At 32.1% G+C, this 22,413-nt stretch overlaps 2 protein-coding genes across 2 annotated transcripts; one reads left to right on the plus strand and one right to left on the minus strand.

The window, feature by feature from the left end:
- Nucleotides 1–402: 402 nt before the first annotated feature.
- On the minus strand, nt 403–2,294 carry LOC141704195 (zinc finger protein GAI-ASSOCIATED FACTOR 1-like). Its single transcript, XM_074507498.1, has 2 exons — nt 2,163–2,294; nt 403–708 (listed from the first exon to the last, which is right to left on the minus strand). The coding sequence occupies exons 1-2, from the start codon at nt 2,292–2,294 to the stop codon at nt 403–405; spliced, it is 438 nt and encodes a 145-aa protein (XP_074363599.1).
- A 4,499-nt stretch (nt 2,295–6,793) lies between these two features.
- On the plus strand, nt 6,794–7,381 carry LOC141704196 (uncharacterized). Its single transcript, XM_074507499.1, has one exon. It carries the CDS (start codon nt 6,794–6,796, stop codon nt 7,379–7,381), a length of 588 nt encoding a protein of 195 aa, XP_074363600.1.
- The last annotated feature ends 15,032 nt before the right edge of the window (nt 7,382–22,413 follow it).

Below are 22,413 nucleotides of genomic sequence, written 5' to 3' on the forward strand. Positions count from 1 at the left end.
CCAAATAGCCTGCCATTTTGGTAAGGCTAAATTCGACCGCTAGCAGTGGAATTTAGGAGCGCTAAAAAATTCAGTTGGCGGGAAAATTCCCACCATTTTTTGATGGAGTCAAATTCAACCGCACAAAAAATCCGGTCACATTTATTATTAAATTCAAGCGCCGGCGGTTATATTTAGCCTTGCCCGAGGAAACAAGCGAAATCGGTCGAATTTAGGTCGGTTGAATTTATGGAGTTGAATTTAGGCTTACTTTCTTGTAGTGTATTTTAAGAGAATTTTTCAAACTCTTTTCGTATTCAATTTCCAAACACATATTATATTGAGAAAGAGATTCAATAAAAATAATTCTAGATCAATTCACACATCTAGAGCACAACTAAAAGATAAACCAAATATACTCAATCACTTGGAGAATGTAGTTCCACATTCACAAATATACTCCTTTGTAGCACAGATCTTATTATGAGCCTTCCAGTCACCGTGCACAGCAAACTTCTTCTTACATTTATCACAGCCGAATTTTTTTTTGCCACTATGTTTTCCAGAGAAATGCTTCTTGATAGCAGTCAGATCTTCTAGTGCTCTTGAGGGATCATGATGAACACAACCAACTTTAGGGAAAATGTAAACCCTTTTCTTGAATTCATCGTTTGTCTTTTGCTTCAGCTTCCCAGGCCAATTATGTCCTCTTCTGTGGAGCTGCAAGTTCTGCTCCCTTTGAAAAACTCTATTACACACCTCACACCAAAATCAATTTGTTGCCATTAGACTATGCGGGGAAAGTGCTACAAACTCTGCATCAGGACCTGTCATTTACATATATACACATATCCCAAACCATCAAATGAACAAATTAAACAATCGAAAAACAATTCAAAAATCATATATGTCTAACTCATCCCCTTGAAATTTCCAGGTAACGGTAAAAGAAAAAAAATATATAAACTGACAGTTAATACATACACACACATGCACCCACAATATATAGAGCAGATCTTACTTGGATTTCCCCAAAGATATCTCCCTCTTCTTTTAGATGTAGCTGATGGAGAAGAAGCCATGGCAGGACTAGATTTTATGGAAACTCAAATTGATTTTTATTATTTTACTAGAAAAACATACAAAAGCTCAAATATGTAGGTACTATATATATGTGACACATATCTCAATACATACTCTCATATTGATAACAATTTTTCAACCATGAAACCCCCATATTAGATAATTATTTCTTATATATTTGTTTTGCAAATTATTGAAGGTTGGAGGTACACATGAATTTACAAACCATTTCTTTTATAAGTAAATATATTTAGAAAATATCTCAAAAAAGTCACATGTAATGAAAATTTAGGTGCAAGGAAGCGATAAAGAGGAAGGTAGTGTGGATGTTGGACATTACACTTACCTTTTGGCCATATATGCATGGTGAGGGACTGGTCTCCTTGTCTTTCTATATTGTATTTTTTTATTTCATGACATTTATTTTATAAGTAGTTTATATATATATATCATGATAACTCCAACTAAAAGAAACAGGCTAAACGCCAAATCGGTCATTATAGATTAAAATCATGAGTCCAGTAACACATGTCCTTATACGTCAATTAAATCCAACTGAATTATCGATCAATAATTCGGTCATTTTATATCCTTAACAATTGAATATTACAAGAAAAATGTCTATGAGCTCCTGAATTGGTTGATATCGTGTCAACATTTTTTTAGTGTTAAACTCAAAAACAACCAACTTATACCTACTGTTCATAAGGAGACGGTCATTTTTTGTATGAATCCACTCGATATGTTATTAATTCGGTCGGTTTTTCATGCCCACAAATGATTAATTTTGGCTCTAGAATAACTTTTTTGGGTTCTACAATTGACATTCCTCCTACGCAGACACGTACAATATCAACTCCAAACACACCACAATTATAACCAACTAACATTAATGTCAACAACAACCAAAAATAATAAAAACGATATACATTAACCAACCAATTGTTAAAGTAACTACATTTGCTTATTGTACTCCACTAAGCAAGCAATCAAATTAATAGATAAATGTTCGAAGCACACATACAACTAAATGTATACATGAAAATTCAAATAATAGCCCAAAGCATTGTTAAACCAAAAACTAAATAAAATTGAATAACGCTCTTCGCACCACTGTTTCTTTTCGCGCCACTCTCCTCGTCCTCGCAAAGCTCGGCATCCTCTTCATCTCCGTCCTCATTGCCGCTGATGGTGGTGTCATCCATAATCGACATCCATGATGGTGGTGTCATCCATATTTAAAGCTCCAAGCGATTTTTTTTGGTGGGATAATAAATTGAAAGAATGATAAAAAGTAAGATATCAATAATATTTATGTCGGTTCAACTAAGTACTAAAAATATCTTATTTTTTAAGTGATCTTTTCAAAAAAAAATAAAAATTGGGCCCCTAAATTTTATTTTATGCCTATATTTTTTAATATTTTTCTTTTGATCATTCATGTATATAACAAAAAATGTGTCCCTCAAAGTTCAATTTTTTCGATACCCTCATTCATTAGCACAAAGAGTTTGGTCCCAGGGTTGGATTTGATGTCTTCATCGCCACTTTCTTGAACCTTTCTTATAGCCTAATATATACATGATGTTAAAACGCTTTAAAATAACAGTACTAAATCTAAATTGAGAACTTTTAAGATTTTACCTCTTGGTTCTCTACGTCATACTTTTTGTAAAAGGCCATGGCACTAGCTTCTAGATTTTGTTGTATTTGAACCGCGACTCAGGCAAGCATTTACTTGCTCTTCTGTGGGTACCATATGAGATGTATATGAATTTACTCTTGCATTTTTCATCATATCCTGGACCATATTAAAAAAATACAATCCGGCACAACGGATCCGTTGAAGCTTGGCTAGAAAATCTTATGCCTCGACATGTCGAGTTTTATAATTCGCAGCAAGATCAGGGAGGAGTGTCGATATCGGAACTATTGAAAAACCAGTCAGTTTATTTCTAGGAGGACTTGTCATTTATGGTATTTTTGCCTCGAGCCACCATTGTATAGGATATTTTGCCACCTCGATCCCCTGTGCATACTAGCCAATGCTTGTCGCCTTAATCCCCGTGCATACTAGCCAATACAATGCGATTCCTTGGACAAATTTATATTATATTGTGAATTTTGTGACTTTGGTAAAGTAAAAGGTTCTACATTATATTCTAAAAAAGTCTGAATTTTCTCACATAATACATTGTATTGTTACGATAAATTTACAAACTAATTTTAGGGAAAAAAATACTTAAATGTCATTTGGGTATGAGTTAAAAGATAAAAAAATAAAAAAAAATTATCACTATTTATAATTTTCTACTTAAAACATAGAAAGCAATTAATTAAAGTGACATAATATTATATATGTGAAGCTAAAAAAAGGTTGCTAGGGTATGAAATATTTTTATGTCGGGTCATAATTTGATTTTACATATCAACCCTATTTAACAAGCGTTATCCATTTTATGAAATATGTTCTCGATTGTACGTTAACTATCCACGTAAACAAGTTGTCTATTTCATTATATATCAATTGTACCCTGGTATTACAAAGATGAACAAGTTGTCTATTTCATGAGCACTATCCTAAAATTGTCTTACAAACTTAAAGAGATGATGTGAAATATTACTTATGAAGTTCATATATGCAATTAAATAATTTAGATATGGAATATTAAAAATTTAAAATACAACCAAAATGTTATATGTAAAAAATAACTTTTTTAATGAAACTTTATTCAAGTTAAGTGTGTACATGAGTTTAATTTTACAAGTGTTTAGTATAAATTTAATAACGAAAGTGGCTTAATTCTAAATTTCAAAGAAAAAATGTAACTTTCAAAACAATATATATAGGGTCTTACTCCAATGAGAACTCTAGTATTGTGAGATATGAGATCTAATCATATCCACTCATTCAAATAAAACATATTCATCTCTAGCCGTTAATTTAATATTTAATATTTATAAATTTTAATATTCTTCCATCTTCTATCAAATTCTACCACCCATCAACCACCACCACCTCCGGTGATAACCATTCAAATGACGAAGGAACAAATTTTGACTAAATCATCATAAAAACGATGACACTCCGGTCGGTACGGAGACGCACGATTGTTTGGCCAAAAAAGCGACGAATAATGACGATGCAGATGGAGGGAGGGAGGGAGGGAGAGAGAGAGAGAGAGAGAGAGAGAGAGAGAGCGAGAGAAGGAGAGGGGGAGGGAGGGAGGGAATCTGATATGTGGGGACGGAATGATGGCGGTCGGAGCCGCGGCTGGTACGTGGTGGTGATGGGTAGTGATTGTGGGTGGTTGGTGGGTGTAGTGGGCAGAGAGGTGGATGAAAGAGATGAATTGTAAAATTAAAATATATGGTTGTAATTATATTTAGGGATAAAAATGTATGACTGAGATTAGATCTCATATCTCATTTTAATTGGGGTTCTCATTTGAGCAACTCCCTATATATATGAGAACCTTTTTTTGGTGAAATATGAGATCTAATCTGAACCATAAAAATTTAAATTATTTTTTAATCTAGACCATTCATTTTAAATATCATCATCTTCTCCAACCATCTATTCCATCTTCTTCTTTCTACTTACCACCCATCACCACCTCCAACAACTAGCAACCACCATTTCTGGCCACCACCACCTCCGGCGACCACCAGAAAATCACCACCGTCAAATATAAAATCACCACCGTCAAATCAAAAATCACCACCGAAAAACTAGAAAATCACCACAATTAAATCCACCATGTCATAATCACCACCAGAACCACCACCATCCACTAACCCCCCATATCGGAAGAATCCCCAGAATTTTATGAAAATTACATATGATATTGAGCAACGGATTTCAAACTATACAGATTGAAGCAATTGTAGAGCAAATATTCGAGGGGAAGCTCTGATCGGTGAAATTAATAGTGGATGAATCAATAAAAGTGGATCTAACGGGGAATGAACTGAGCTCAAACGGAAAGTGTGGTGGTGTGTGTATTTAATTCATTATGGGAGAGGAGAGAGAGGGGGGGGGAGTGAACATTCCGGTCAGGAGTGGTGGAGTGGCGGTGGTGGCATCGAGTAGTGAGGCTGGAGAGAGTGCAGTGGTTGGGTAAGTAGGTGGGGTCGGTGTGGAGAGAACCCATAAGAAAAGAGTTGGGTGGGAAAAGGAAATGTGTGATAGGGATTAAAAGAAAAATAAAATATATTATAAAATGGAGGGCTGAGATTAGATCTCATATCTCATTATAATTGGGGTTCTCATTTGAGCAATTTCATATATATATATATATATATAATATTGAAAACTAATAAAGATTCAAATCAACTTTCAAAGCAGGAATGCAAATTTCAAAACAAAATTATAAAATTATAAAATTAGCCTTTGATTTATAACCAACAGCTTTTTATTTCAAAGCATAGCATAATAAAAAAACAAAAATATCTCAAAACACCTTTATTTGATAGAAGATTAATGATTAGTTTGATTAGTTCTTGGATGTTCTGGTTCTAATTAAGGTCATGGAAATCAACTCCATACACCTTCCTTGATCACCAACTAGCTAAGATCTCTTGCACAAAAAGCTAATAGTTAGCCACTTTAAACATATATAGAGCAAATATCTGTACAAAATACTAAGTATATTTGCTTGCACATGAAAAATAAATACTAATACAATTATTTTTTGTTCTATAAAATTGTGCATTCTCCTAATGGTAGAATAGCTACTTACAATGTATACAAATAATTTTTTAGTATGATAAAAAGTAATTCAAAAGGAGAGGTGATTATTTCATAATCTACCCCCTTGGCCCTAATGTACATCAAATCTGTTAGTGGATATATATTTAAACATGAAAATAACAACACTAAGCACCTTTTTATATGTGAAAGTTGGTATATGTATGGTAAAATAATCTGCCATATTTTTTGGCTATTGGCTACATAGACCTTACTTTATACAGAATTATACAGTCATGCAAACACATATCGTACATATTGCTAAAAAACAACATAGAGTGTATAAACATTAAGATAGAGAGGGACACAGGAGCCTGCCTTGAAGCATGGATGGCTTGAAAACCCAGGGCTACAGTGGTGAATGAAAGGCCTGGCCTCAGCTGATATGGTAGCTTCCCTGTCCCATGAGTTGGTCGTCTTATTACCACTGTGATCATCATCCCCCCTCCACCTCCACTCACGCTGTTCATCCCAGTTCCCAATCCAAGAAAATCCATGGTAAGCCTATTACGATACTCACTCTCAACATTCATCTGTAGATCCCCAAAACATTGTTATTTACTTTACGACCAACCAATATTCTACCAGCATTTTGTTAAAATTTGCAATTGATAACAAAGTATATCCGTAAATTGTAAAATATGTTGGAATTTAATCATAGCATGGTAGTTTGAATAACAGTCAGCTTCCTGGTTTGTAGGAGTTGTGACTTAGTCTTCTGAGTAGTTCTAGTTTGTTAGGAGAGTTAGTGGATTAGTGGGAGTAGTAGCTAATTCTTAGGAGTTTAAGTTGCAGTTGCAACGTTAGAAATAGTAGCAGTTCTTTTCTATTCTCTGTAAGTTTTTCAAGTTCAGTAACAAAACTTTTCCCTTTGCAATATTTGTTCTGTGTATTGTGTCATGTGTGTGTATATCTATTCTGTGTTCTACACGTGGTATCAGAGCCTGAGTAAGGTGTATGCCAAAGTATATGCCCGGAGTAATGGCTATGGAGATGAACAAAAGCAAGGAGAGTACGTTGGGACTGAACTACCCGATGTTGACAAAAAGTAACTACACAGCGTGGTCATTAAAGATGAAAGTCTTTATGGAAGCACATGGTGTTTGGGAAGTTATTGTACCGAAGGACCCTAAAGCTGCTGTAGAAGAGAAGAAAGATAAAATGGCTTTAGCAGCAATATATCAAAGTATTCCAGATGATATGTTGCTCACTATTGTAGAGAAGATGACAGCTAAAAGGACTTGGGAAGCACTCAAAACAATGTGTCTAGGTGCAGATCGGGTTAAACAAGCTAAGGTACAGACAATGAAGGCAGAGTTTGAAGCTCTGCAGATGAAAGATGTTGAGGCGTTAGATGATTTTTGTATGAGGTTGAATGCCCTGGTTACTAAGATACGTGAGTTGGGAGAGGACATGGCTGAGTCGTATGTGGTTAAGAAACTCTTGAGAGCCATGCCTCCAAAATTTCTCCAAATTACATCGACAATCGAACAATTTGGAGATCTTAAAGTCATGACTATTAAAGAAATAATTGGGTCCCTTAAGGCCCATGAAGAACGTCTAAAATGATTAACCGAGCACGTAAGCAAACAACTGTTATTAACTGAAGATGAATGGAAGAAACGCGAGGTTGGAGAAGGGCAACTACTTATGACCAATGAAGACTGGGCCGAGAAATATAGAAAAGAAAGGACTGAGATGTCAAGACATCAAGGTGGTGGTAACTATTATAATCGAGATGGAGGACGTGGAGGTCATGAAAAGCGTAACATCAAATGTTTCAACTGTGGGTTCTATGGTCATTTCGAACGTGAATATAGAAAACCATGACGTGATCGAGAAAACGAATAAGGGCTTGAGGCCCCTTGTCCAAGCAGGGGAGTTAAGAGTTGCTGATGGCTCCATGGGATTAGTAAACCTCCAGCAGGGCCCAGGCTCGTGGAGCTAGTGTTACTAGCATTGGCGACAATGCCAGAAGCCATGCAGCTGTACGGGGTGCAATTTGTTGTGTGCCTCGCCATCTTTTCCTTAAGAGCCTCACAAATTGAACGATGATGGGTAAAACTTTCAGGCCTGCTATAAGTCATTACTAAATTCAACCGCGGGCGGTTGTATTTAGCCTTGCCCAATGAAACAAGCGAAATCGGTCGAATTTAGGTCGGTTGAATTTATGCAGTTGAATTTAGGCTTACTTTCTTGTAGTGTATTTTAAGAGAATTTTTCAAACTCTTTTCGTATTCAATTTCCAAACACATATTATATTGAGAAAGAGATTCCATAAAATAATTCTAGATCAATTCACAATTTCAAGCACAAACTCGGTTAATTACACCCAGAGCACAACTAAAAAATAAACCAAATATACTCAATCACATAGTTCCACATTCACAAATATACTCCTTTGCAGCACAGAACTTATTATGAGCCTTCCGGTCACCGTGCACAGCAAACTTCTACTTACATTTATCACAGCCGAATTTTTTTTGCCACTATGTTTTCGAGAGAAATGCTTCTTGATAACAGTCACATCTCCTAGTGCTCTTGAGGGATCATGATGAACACAACCAACTTCAGGGAAAATGTAAACCCTTTTCTTGACTTCGTCGTTTGTCTTTTGCTTCAGCTTCCCAGGCAAATTATGTCCTCTTCTGTAGAGCTGCAAGTTCTGCTCCCTTTGAAAACCTCTATTGCACACCTCACACCAAAATCGATTTGTTGCCATTAGACTCTGTGGGGAAAGTGCTACAAACTTTGCATCAGGACCTGTCATTTAAATATATACACATATCCCAAACCATCAAATGAACAAATTAAACAATCGAAAAATAATTCAAAAACCATATATGTCTGACTGATCCCCTTGAAATTTCCAGGTAACGGTAAAAGAAAAAAATATATAAACTGACAGTTAATACATACACACACATGCACCCACAATATATACAGCAAATCTTACTTGGATTTCCCCAAAGATATCTCCCTCTTCTTTTAGACGTAGCTGATGGAGAAGAAGCCATGGCAGGACTAGATTTTATGGAAACTCAAATTGATTTTTATTATTTTACTAGAAAAACATACAAAAGCTCAAATTTGTAGGTACCATATATATGTAACACATATCTCAATACATACTCTCATATTTATAACAATTTTTCAACCATGAAACCCCCACATTAGATAATTATTTCTTATATATTTGTTTAGCAAATTATTGAAGGTTGGAGGTACACATTATTTACAAACCATTTCTTTTATAAGTAAATATATTTAAAAAATATCTCAAAAAAGTCACATTTAATGAAAATTTTGGTGCAAGGAAGCAATAAAGAGGAAGGTAGTGTGGATGTGGGACGTTACACTTACCTTTTGGCCATATATGCATGGTGAGGGACTGGTCTCCTTTTCTTTGTATATTGTATTTTTTTATTTGATGACATTTATTATATAAGTAGATTATATATATATCATGATAACTCCAACTAAAAGAAACAGGCTAAACGCCAAATCCGTCATTCTAGATTAAAAACATGAGTCAAGTAACACATGTCCTTATATGTCAATTAAATCCAACTGAATTATCGATCAATAATTCTGTCATTTTATATCCATAACAATTGAATATTACAAGAAAAATGCCTATGAGCTCCTGAATTGGTTGATATCGTGTCAACATTTTTTTAGTGTTAAACTCAAAAACGACCAACTTATACCTACCGTTCATAAGGAGACGGTCATTTTTTGTATGAATCCACTCGCTATGTTATTAATTCGGTCGGTTTTTTTTGCCCACAAATGATTAATTTTGATTGTTATTTCTGCAGATAAGCCGGTATTGGCTCTGGAATAAATTGATTTGTAGTAGAAGAATACTCAAAGCCTGGGATGTATGTGATCTATTTGTATCCTCTCTCAAATTTATAATAACATTTTAACCATGGTCACTTGACTCAGGTACCTTCCAGGGTTAATTCTAGCAACAATTAATTTTAAAAAAATATTTAAAAGCATTTCTTTCACCATATTATTGTATTCAGGAAGGTAGTAAACAGGAAGGTGGTGAAAGGTAATGGTAATGTTATGGATTATGCACGCCCCTTTGGCCACATTTGCAGCTGGGGATGAGGTCCCACTGACTTTTTTTTATCATTTATTATATAGATTCGAGCTGGATTTTGGATTTTCTATTACTTTTTGAATGTTTTGGTCAGTTTCATTCTTCTAACTTTGAATTACAAGATATATTTAAATGACATATGATTTTGATATTAATTATATGAACATATTAATTATATGATTCATAGGCAATTATCTTTAACTCAATGGCCCCTAAAAAATTATTCACAATGTAAATTGAAAAAAATTAATAAATAAACAATAGTGAAAGTTAATTATTTTATTAGCAAAAATGATTAATTTATTAGTTTAGGAGATTAGTACTACATTGAAATATAATTAGAGAATAATAGAAATATTATGTCATTTTGTCCTCCATTTTATGCATATAGGACAACTCATTTTGACCAATAACATAATCAAAAAGAAGAAAAAAATTTGTTCAAATTAGCTAGCACCACATTTCTCACCTGTTTCAATTTCGTAACTTAAATTATGTCATCATCTTTTTATCTCACAAGGACCGCGGAGATAAATCCGTTTGTCATATATTTTTAACAACACACAATCAACATGGGTTCCACACTACACGTTAACATGAGACATTATAGCCGCATGGATTTATCTAACTGATTTAGCGACCCATGGCCAATGGAGATGCAGCCTATCTCTCCAGTAGTGCTCAAGCCTTCTCAAATGCGCCCACAAGGGTTGGCTCAGTTGGTTAAAGTGGGGATAATTATCCTTTTGGTTACAAGTTCGAATCTCACGGGAGGAAAATTAATGATTATGCCTCATGAACCAGAGTCTAACGCTTAAGTGTAGTTTATCTTGGTTCACGTGATTTGCAGACTATTATCTTGATATTTCCAGGCTATTGCGTGAGCTTGTGGAATTTACCGAGTGTGCACCCTAAGGGTAGCGGCTGCGGGCCACCTCTTTGGTTGGACAATATGAACCTAGGTTATGAGGCGCAAGACAAATAGATAAATTATACACTTATCATTTGAGATATTTTTTATAATATTTACATATTTTTGTATTACAAATTTTAGCTATTTTAGTTATTTACAAAGTTTCTAACTTATGGACATAGGCGTCAGAGATGGCACGACAAGGCTGTGGCAAAAATACCAGCAGGAGCTGCGAGGAGGATAGGGAGGATATAGAGGGCGACAGCAAAGACGCGGAGGGCGACAGTGAGGATGTAGTACGCAATAGCGGTGGCGCCTAGGTCGCTAGTTTGTTCTAAACTTTTGTTAATTTTATTACTGTTTATGAGGGGAATTTAAATTGTTGGAATTAAGGTTTAATCCGCAAATATATATCATTATGTATTATGTGGGTTATTAATAGTCTAATAGTTTGATAGTATGTTTTATTGTTTATGATTTGATTTAGTTTAATATTTTTGTGTTGTGGCTTGTAAGTGATATGAACATGTTTGGATGATTGGCATTAATAATGTACGCAATGGCATAAGGGTTACATGAATTGCAGTAAAAATAAGTCTCGTAGATTATAACTAAAAGCAACCATTTTTACGATTCATAAACCAAAAAAATGACTACAATTTCTAGTGGGTAATACCGGCTGATTTTTATTGAATTACTTTTGGCCGATAAAGGCCTTGATACTTGTAGTATATATAGTCACACTTAAGTCACAACTTATAGCATGGGTTGCATACAAATTTAAGAATGTTAATATGTCAACAATAGGTTCATATCCTCATCTCTTTTTATAATTGTCTTGAATTTGCTGACAGATTCAATATTATGAGTCACCGTTTATCTAACGGTTATTGGCCTACAAGTTTATGTATCATTTTTTTCATTTTTAATTAGGGTATATGTAATAATATACAAGTTTTCAAGTATAAGCTAAATAAATAGAACTCTTTAGAATACTCTTATATGTAATAATTGATATCTCATGTCTGTCTCGAGAGAGACCAAGGCGGCTCCCTCTCGAGAAACCACGGCGGCTCCCCGTCCACATCCTTGCCTCGGAACCTTGGGTAGTCGAGAATACTTCTTGACCCAAAAATATCATCATGACATTTTTAATATTTATTTTAAGTTGGCCAAGATGTTAAGTTTAAATTATTCTGTGCAACGACAGGTTAAAAAAAGGAAGTTGCGTGTTGTTTTTGTATACAATACACTGGGCATGTTACCAAAAAAAAGTGAAGTCTTTTTTAACTAAATTTAAAGAAAAAGGAAGGTGCATATTATTTTTGTTTTTGTATACCAGTGTGCATGTTGCCCTAAAAAGTGCACATTACAAGTTTTATGTCAATTTACGGTTGAGTTAATTATAATATGAGAAATTACCAAAAATACTAATTTTTCAAAGTTTTTTTGCGATTTTACTATATTCTCAATTTTTTTCCAAAAATTCGGACTCTACCAAAATCAACAAAATCAAACATATATGCAACTAGTTGAATGGTGTTTTTTTGGTTGCATGTAATTGCAGAAACTGGTTCAGTTGATTCGAGTTTCCAAAAACCATATTTTTACAAAAAAATGAAAAATAGTATTTTTTACAAATAAAAAAAATATTTTTGCAATTTTTAAAAAAATAACCGTATTTTTGCAAAAATATTATTAAACTTGGGTATTTTAAAAAAACCCTTGTAACATTTATTTTCAAATATATATTATTGTTTTTATTTTAAAATAGTAGAAATTAAATTAAATTATACAAATTAAAGTTCACATCCCCTACTTTGAAATTCGATTCAACATCCACCATTTTTACCAAATCATTTAATCATAATTGTTGTCTCGTAGAATATATCTCATATTTCCTTTTCAAGAATAGATTAACTATGTTATTGAAGACAAGAATTTGGGCTAAAAATTTGAGAAAATTTGGCAAAAAATGGTGCAATTTGAATCGGATTTCAAAGAAAGGGATGCAAACTGCAATATTTGAAAGTAGGTATACAAAATTGATTTTTGGAAAAATTTAAGGAGTGCAAAATGCAATTTTCTTTTGAAATAATTATATAGTTATGATTTTGTTTGTTTAGATTCCTGGTTTTTTTACATATTTTTTATTTGAAAAAAATATATATTAAGTTAAATTAACTGTTATTTTAAAATTAATATAGTAAATATTTTGTTTGTTTAGTTCACTTTTACACTTTATTAAACCTTAACTGTTGATAGTTTATTTAGCATCAATATAGGGTTGTGGGTTTGTGTAATATACTCCTTCAATCTCATATTATGTGTCACATTTCGTTTTATAGAAGTGAAACTTACCAACTTTTGTCTAACGATTAAACATTACTCGTATATTTTTTCAAAAAACTAAAAATTATATATGTTAAAGTAGATTAAATCTACTTTCCGGTGATGTAATTTTTATATTTTGTTCAATTATTAATTATTAATCAATTTCACTCAAACTTAAGTCAATTTGACCGGCACAAATCCAAAAAAGACGCATAATATGAGATGGAGGGAGTACTTTTTATACTTTGATTAGCCTAAAGTTTGATATTTTGTTTAATCATAATATTTGAGTTCGGGTTGTAGATTTAAAGGTGTAGGTGTTTAACTATTAGGTAATAAATTTTAGTTAAAGTTGCAACATTTGAGTCACAAATGTATATATTTTGAGTTAGAGTTATTATATTTGAGTTAAGGTTGTATATTTGAGTTAAATGAATATAATGATTTCCCCCAGAGAAAAGGTTGTTAGGGCAGCCCAATGCTTATGGGGTGATTTGGTTATCAATGTTAACCCTACTTTAATGCCCCTTGTCCATATACCCTACAGTTATGTAAAAACAAGTTAACTATTTCATGAGCCCAGCAGGTAAAATAGTATATGTAACCAATTACCAAATTTAAATAGATATAAAATTTTACACTAATTATAAATTTCAAAGCAGAAATGAAACTACCAAATCAAAACAAAATATATACTATATAAGTTAAAAACTATAAAGATTTTAAATGAGCAAATTTAAATAGATGTAACACTTCTAGTGTAAACTCTATGTCTGTGTTTATATAATACACAATTACAAGATAATCTTCTAATTGATATGAAATATAATTCTGCTTCCTAAAATATATCAACCAGTTATCTTTTCATCCAAGTATTCTATTCTTCATAGAATTCCTTCTTCATGCACAATTTTTTCAGTCTTAGTCTCGATTTTCTTTCGTTTCAATCAGCGGTCCGCCTGAAAGTCATCTTAAGTCCTGATATTATCTGCTGAAAAATATCTTCTGATCACTTAAGTTCTGATATATTAAATTATGTCTTCAGTATAAGTGTTGATTTGAAAACTAAACACAAATCATATTACACATAACATTATCAAATATATCTAACATTATACCTTGTATTTCTGATTATTTTTCCGTTTAACTTAGGATTAGTCTTGTTATCAGGCATTATTAGTTATATCAAATCACAATTGGGACCATGTTTCTTGCAATTAATTATGTTGTTGAAATTAACATAGGAATTTGTTACTAAATCTCTACTTTTAACAAAAATATTAATTTAATTTTCAAAAAAAATGACTAAATTTTTCTATCATATTTGAACCGTTTGTAACGACTTTAGCATAAAAATATCATGTGAATAAGGTTTGTTGCAGCAGAGATGACATAAAACCAATTTGAAATTCAAAAAAATGGTAAAAGATATAAAAGAGGAAATGACAAAATTTAAGTACTATATCTTTAAATTAACGATGAATGCAAATGAGCATTTAAAATATTTAAATTACTACACAAATCAAAGGTTGTCCTCTATCCTAATTTCTTTATATCATTTAAAATATTTAAATTACTACACAAAACAAAGGTTGTCCTCTATCCTAATTTCTTCATATGAAAATAAGTAGTTAATTCATTTCATATAGCTTCTATAAAACATAGAAAACAATTAATTAAAGTGATATATAATTATATATGACAAGTCAAAGAAAAGGTTGTTATGACACAAAATACTTTTATGGAGTGTGATAATTTGGTTCTACACATAGCCTCTATCTAACATTTTATCAACCGTACCCTAGAATTATGTATTTAAATAAGTTGTCCCATATTAATGGTACTCTAGAATTTACAAATTTTAACAAGTTGTCTATTGAATAAAAAATTTACAAACTTAAAGAGACGTGAAATATTACTTACTATGTTCAAATATTTAATTAAACAATGTAGACATTGGAATATTAGGAATTTATTATATAATCAAAATTTCATATGTAAAAATTAATGTTTTTAATTAAATTTTATTCAAGTTAAGTGTGTATATGTTCTGGATTGTACAAGTATTTAGTGTAAATCTAATAAGAAAAGTGACTTAATTCTTAATTTCAAAGCATAAATTCAACTTTTAAAACAAAATGTATATATAAAGTTGAGAACTAATAAAGATCTAAATCAACTTTCAAAAAAAATGAAAAAAATATAAAACTAGCCTTTGATTTAAAACAGCCGTTTTTCACTTCAAAGTAGAGCATAATAAAAAAAAGAACACAAATATCCCAAAATACCATTATTTGAGAGAAAATTAATGATTAGTTGGATTATTTATTGGATATTCAAGTTATAAGGTCATGGAAATTAACTCCATATAGTAATTATATTAACGTCATAAATGGCAAAGCATCAGTACAATTCAGTAAAATACAATTTACAATGAGATAGGGAAGGGAAGAGAGTCCTGATGACCTAAAGCATTCCATTACCACCATTCTGATCTTCACCTCCACTCAAGCTGTTCATCCCATTTCCCATGCGAAGAAAATCCCTGTTAAGAATATCACGAAGAAAACTATATTTTGTAGGTATAAATACATGAAGAAAACTATATTTAAAACAAGATCTTTATGGTCAAATGTGCACTATTTCTAATTCTGGTTTAATTCCAAGTCTTAGAGTACGAAATTATAATTAATATGTTGTAAAGAAGAAAAGAAATGGAGTCTAAGATAAAAAGAATAATAATAGGAAAATGTTTGGCGCATAAAATTGTATACAAAATTGTGTACAAAATGATATGTGTTTGGTTTTAACTCCCATGGCACATGTATTCACATCAACAGTCCCAATTAAAATATCAAAAATCAATTGTCATGGCATTTTGTGCAAATTTTTTACACAATTTTGTGCACGTAGCACTACTCATAATAATATCGAGAATATAATAACCTCGCAAAGATACTAATTTTTTGGAGGGCTTATTTCAACTCATAAGAAATAAAAATAAGGGCTTATTTCAACTCATAAGAAATAAAAATAAAATCGCTAAAGCAAATTTTTTTTGGTCCCAAATAGCCTGCCATTTTGGTAAGGCTAAATTCGACCGTTAGCAGTGGAATTTAGGAGCGCTAAATAATTCAGTTGGCGGGAAAATTTCCACCATTTTTTGATGGAGTCAAATTCAACCGCACAGAAAATCCGGTCGCATTTATTACTAAATTCAACCGTGGGCGGTTGTATTTAGCCTTGCCCAATAAAACAAGCGAAATCGGTCGAATTTAGGTCGGTTGAATTTATGCAGTTGAATTTAGGCTTACTTTCTTGTAATTTATTTTAAGAGAATTTTTCAAACTCTTTTCGTATTCAATTTCAAAACACATATTATAGTGATAAAGAGATTCCATAAAATAATTCTAGATCAATTCAAAATTTCAAGCACAAACTCGATTAATTATACCTAGAGCACCACTAAAAGATAAACCAAATATACTCGATCACCTGGAGAAAGTAGTTCCACATTCACAAATATATTCCTTTGTAGCTTATTATGAGCCTTCCAGTCACCGTGCACAACAAACTTCTTCTTACATTTATCACAGCCGAATTTTTTTTTGCCACTATGTTTTCGAGAGAAATGATTTTTGATAGCAGTCAGATCTCCTAGTGCTCTTGAGGGATCATGATGAACACAACCAACTTCAGGGAAAATGTAAACCCTTTTCTTGACTTCATCGTTTGTCTTTTGCTTCACCTTCCCGGGAAAATTATGTCCTCTTCTGTGGAGCTGCAAGTTCTGCTCCCTTTGAAAACCTCTATTGCACACCTCACACCAAAATCGATTTGTTGCCATTAGACTCTGCGGGGAAAGTGCTACAAACTCTGCATCAGGACCTGTCATTTACATATTGTTATTTACATATATACACATATCCCAAACCATCAAATGAACAAATTAAACAATCGAAAAACAATTCAAAAACCAGTCTGACTCATCTCCTTGAAATTTCCAGGTAAGGGAAAAAGAAAAATATATATAAACTGACAGTTAATTCATACACAAACATGCACCCACAATATATACAGCAGATCTTACTTGGATTTCCCCAAAGCTATCTCCCTCTTCTTTTAGACGTAGCTGTTGGAGAAGAAGCCATGGCAGGACTAGATTTTATGGAAACTCAAATTGATTTTTATTTTTTTACTAGAAAAACATACAAAAGCTCAAATCTGTAGGTACCATATATATGTAACACATATCTCAATACATACTCTCATATTTATAACAATTTTTCAACCATGAAACCCCCACATTAGATAATTATTTCTTATATATTTGTTTTGCAAATTATTGAAGGTTGGAGGTACACATGAATTTAAAAACCATTTCTTTTATAAGTAAATATATTTAGAAAATATCTCAAAAAGTCACATTTAATGAAAATTTAGGTGCAAGGAAGCGATAAAGAGGAAGGTAGTGTGGATGTTGGATGTTACACTTACCTTTTGGCCATATATGCATGATGAGGGACCGGTCTCCTTGTCTTTGTATATTGTATTTTTTTATTTCATGACATTTATTATATAAGTAGATTATATATATATATCATGATAACTCCAACTAAAAGAAACAGGATAAACGCCAAATTCGTCATTCTAGATTAAAAATATGAGTTCAGTAACAAATGTCCTTATACGTCAATTAAATCCAACGGAATTATCGATCAATAATTCGGTCGTTTTATATCGATAACAATTGAATATTACAAGAAAAATGCCTATGAGCTCCTGAATTGGTTGATATCGTGTCAACATTTTTTTAGTGTTAAACTCAAAAACGACCAACTTATACCTACCGTTCATAAGGAGACGGGCATTTTTTGTATGAATCCACTCGCTATGTTATTAATTCGGTCGGTTTTTCATGCCCGCAACTGATTAATTTTGATTGTTATTTCTGCAGATAAGCCGGTATTGGCTCTAGAATAACTTTTTTGGGTTCTACAATTGACATTCCTCCTACGCAAATACGTAGAATATCAACTCCAAATACACCACAATTATAACCAACTAACATTAATGTCAACAACACCCAAAAATAATAAAAATGATATACATTAACCAACCAATTATTAAAGTAACTACATTTGCTTATTGTACTACATTAAGCAAGCAATCAAATTAATAGACAATGTTCGAAGCACAGACAACTAAATGTATACATGAAAATTCAAATAATAGCTCAAAGCATTGTTAAACCAAAAACTAAATAAAATTGAATAGCGCTCTTCGCACCACTGTTTCTTTTCGCGCCACTCTCCTCGTCTTCGCCAAGCTCGACATCCTCTTCATCTTCGTCCTCGTTGCCGCTGATGGTGGTGTCATCCATAGTCGACCTAGAGATATTTAAAGCTCCAAGCAATTTTTTTTGGTGGGATAATAAATTGAAAGAATGATAAAAAGTAAGATATTAATAATATTTATGTCTGTTCAACTAAGTACTAAATATATCTTATTTTTTAAGTGATCTTTTCAAAAAAAAATTAAAAATTGGGCCCCTAAATTTTATTTTATGCCTATATTTTTTAATATTTTTCTTTTGATCATTCATGTATATAACAAAAAATTTGTCCCTCAAAGTTCAATTTTTTCGATGCCCTCGTTCGTTAGCACAAAGAGTTTGATCCCGGGGTTGGCTTTGATGTCTTCATCGCCACTTTCTTGAACCTTTCTTATAGCCTAAAATATATATGATGTTAAAACGCTTTAAAATAACACTACTAAATCTAAATTGAGAACTTTTAAGATTTTACCTCTTGGTTCTCTACGTCATACTTTTTGTAAAAGGCCATGGCACTAGCTTCTAGATTTTGTTGTATTTGAACCGCGACTCAGGAAAACATTTACTTTCTCTTCTGTGGGTACCATATGAGATGTATATGAATTTACTCTTGCATTTTTCATCATATCCTGGACCACATTAAAAAAAATACAATCCGTCGATGTCGAAGCTTGGCTAGAAAATCTTATACCTCGACATGTCGAGTTTTATAATTCGCAGCAAGATCGGGGAGGAGTGTCGATGTCGGAACTTTTGAAAAACCAGTCAGTTTATTTCTATGAGGATTTGTCATTTATGGTATTTTTGCCTCGAGCCACCATTGTATAGGATATTTTGCCACCTCGATCCCCTGTGTATACTAGCCAATGCTTGCCACCTCAATCTCGGTGCATACTAGCCAATACAATGTGGTTCCTTTGACAAATTTATATTATATTGTGAATTTTGTGACTTTGGTAAAGTAAATGGTTCTACATTATATTCTAAAAAAGTCTGAATTTTCTCACATAATACATTGTATTGTTACGATAAATTTACAAACTAATTTTAGAGAAAAAAATACTTAAATGTCATTTGGATATGAATTAAAAGATAAAAAAATAAAAAAAAATTATCACTATTTATAATTTTATACTTAAAACATAGAAAGCAATTAATTAAAGTGACAAAATATTATATATGTGAAGCCAAAAAAAGGTTGCTAGGGTATGGAATATTTTTATGCGGGGTCATAATTTGATTTTACATATCAACCCTATTTAACAAGCGTTATCCATTTTATCAAATATGTTCTCGATTGTACGTTAACTATCCACGTTAACAAGTTGTCAGTTGTCTATTTCATATATTATCAATATCAATTGTACCATGGTATTACAAACATGACCAAGTTGTCTATTTCATGAGAACTATCCTAAAATTGTCTTACAAACTTAAAGAGATGATGTGAAATATTACTTATGAAGTTCAAATATGCAATTAAACAATTTAGATATGGAATATTAAGAATTTAATATACAACCATAATTTTATAAGTAAGAAATAACTTTTTTAATGAAACTTTATTCAAGTTAAGTGTGTACATGAGTTTAATTTTTCAAGTGTTTAGTGTAAATTTAATAACGAAAGTGGCTTAATTCTAAATTTCAAAGCAAAAATGTAACTTTCAAAATAATATATATATATATATATATATATATATATATATAATGTTGAAAACTGATAAAGATTCAAAGCAACTTTCAAAGCAGGAATACAAATTTCAAAACAAAATTATAAAATTAGCCTTTGATTTATAACCTACACCTTTTTATTTCAAAGCATAGCATAATGAAAAAAATAAAAATATCTCAAAACACCTTTATTTGATAGAAGATTAATGATTAGTTTGATTAGTTCTTGGATGTTCTGGTTCTAATTAAGGTGATGGAAATCAACTCCATACACCTGCCTTGATCACCAACTAGCTAAGATCTCGTGCACAAAAAGCTAATAGTTAGCCACTTTAAACATATATAGAGCAAATATTTGTACAAAATACTAAGTATATTTGCTTGCACATGAAAAATAAATAGTAATGCAATTATTTTTTGTTCTATAAAATTGTGCATTCTCCTAACGGTAGAATAGCTACTTACAATGTATACAAATAATTTTTTAGTATGATAAAAAGTAATTCAAAAGGAGAGGTGATTATTTCATAATCTACCCCCTTGGCCCTAATGTACATCAAATCTGTTGGTAGATATATATTTAAACATGAAAATAACAACACTAAGCACTTTTTTATATGTGAAAGTTGGTATATGTATGGTAAAATTGTTGGAATAATCTTAAATTTAGTTATTAATTATTTGTTTATTTAATTATTAGATATTTAGCAATGATTAATTATTAGAGAAAAATATTATTTTAGAATTGTTTAGTAGTGGGGTAGTGGAGTTATGGAGTAAATTATGGACATGTAATTTACCCATTAATTAGTAGTGGTTAGTTTTAGTAATAGTTAGTTTTAATATGTTTGTAAAGCCTATATAATGGCTAGTTTACCTTGAGTTTTAGGAGAAGAAAAGAAAACAAGAAATATAGCAGTATAAGTTCTCTGCAAAAAAAATGTAGGTGTCTTTTTCTCTAAGTTTTTTCAACATGGCATCAGAGCTATATGTTCTAGGGCTTGTGAGACTCTTATAAAAATACATACATTTATATATATATATATATTAAGTATTTATCTGAGATTTCAAATGGCATTAAAAATTTCTCCATATATATTTAGTGAAATATCAAGATGAAATGGTACGTGGAAAAAGAAAAGAGAAGCAAGAATAAAAATGAAGGAGGAACATGAGGGGTGGAAATAATGAGAAAGATATCATGACACAAGAGGCCATGAAAGAAATTTTATTTTAGAGTTGTGGAGAGAAAGTGCTCCAAAGTGTTTTTGGAGAGAAAGTGCTCCAAAGTGTTTTTGATGAGATAGTGCATCAAAATTGATGGTGGTGAGAAGTGCATCACAGGCGAAGAGAAAGTGCTTCGTAAATTTAAGATTATGGGGGTGAATGTTGGAATAATCTTAAATTTAGTTATTAATTATTTGTTTATTTAATTATTAGATATTTAGCAATGATTAATTATTAGAGAAAAATATTATTTTAGAATTGTTTAGTAGTGGGGTAGTGGAGTTATGGAGTAAATTATAGACATGTAATTTACCCATTAATTAGTAGTGGTTAGTTTTAGTAATAGTTAGTTTTAATATGTTTGTAAAGCCTATATAATGGCTAGTTTACCTTGAGTTTTAGGAGAAGAAAAGAAAACAAGAAATATAGCAGTATAAGTTCTCTGCAAAAAAAATGTAGGTGTCTTTTTTCTCTAAGTTTTTTCAACAAAAATAATCTCCCATATTTTTTGGCTATTGGCTGCATAGACCTTACTTTATACAGAATTATACAGTCATGCAAACACATATCGTACATATTGCTAAAAAAAACAACACAGACTGTATAAACATTGAGATAGAGAGGGACACAGGGGCCTGAAGCATGGGTGGCTTGAAAACCCAGGGCTACAGTGGTGAATGAAAGGCCTGGCCTCAGCTGATATGGTAGCTTCCCTGTCCCATGAGTTGGTCGTCTTATTACCACTGTGATCATCATCCCCCCTCCACCTCCACTCACGCTGTTCATCCCAGTTCCCAAGCCAAGAAAATCCAAGGTAACCCTATTACGATACTCACTCTCAACATTCATCTGTGGATCCCCCAAAACGTTGTTATTTACTTCATTACCAACCAACATTCTACCAGCATTTTGTTAAAATTTGCAATTGATAACAAAGTATAGCCGTAAATTGTGAAATCTACCAAAACAAACTCACATAGTTATCGTAAATGAAGCTTACCGTAT

Source organism: Apium graveolens, unplaced genomic scaffold (assembly GCF_009905375.1).
Source record: "Apium graveolens cultivar Ventura unplaced genomic scaffold, ASM990537v1 ctg7544, whole genome shotgun sequence".
In the NCBI taxonomy this organism is placed as follows: Eukaryota; Viridiplantae; Streptophyta; class Magnoliopsida; order Apiales; family Apiaceae; genus Apium; species Apium graveolens.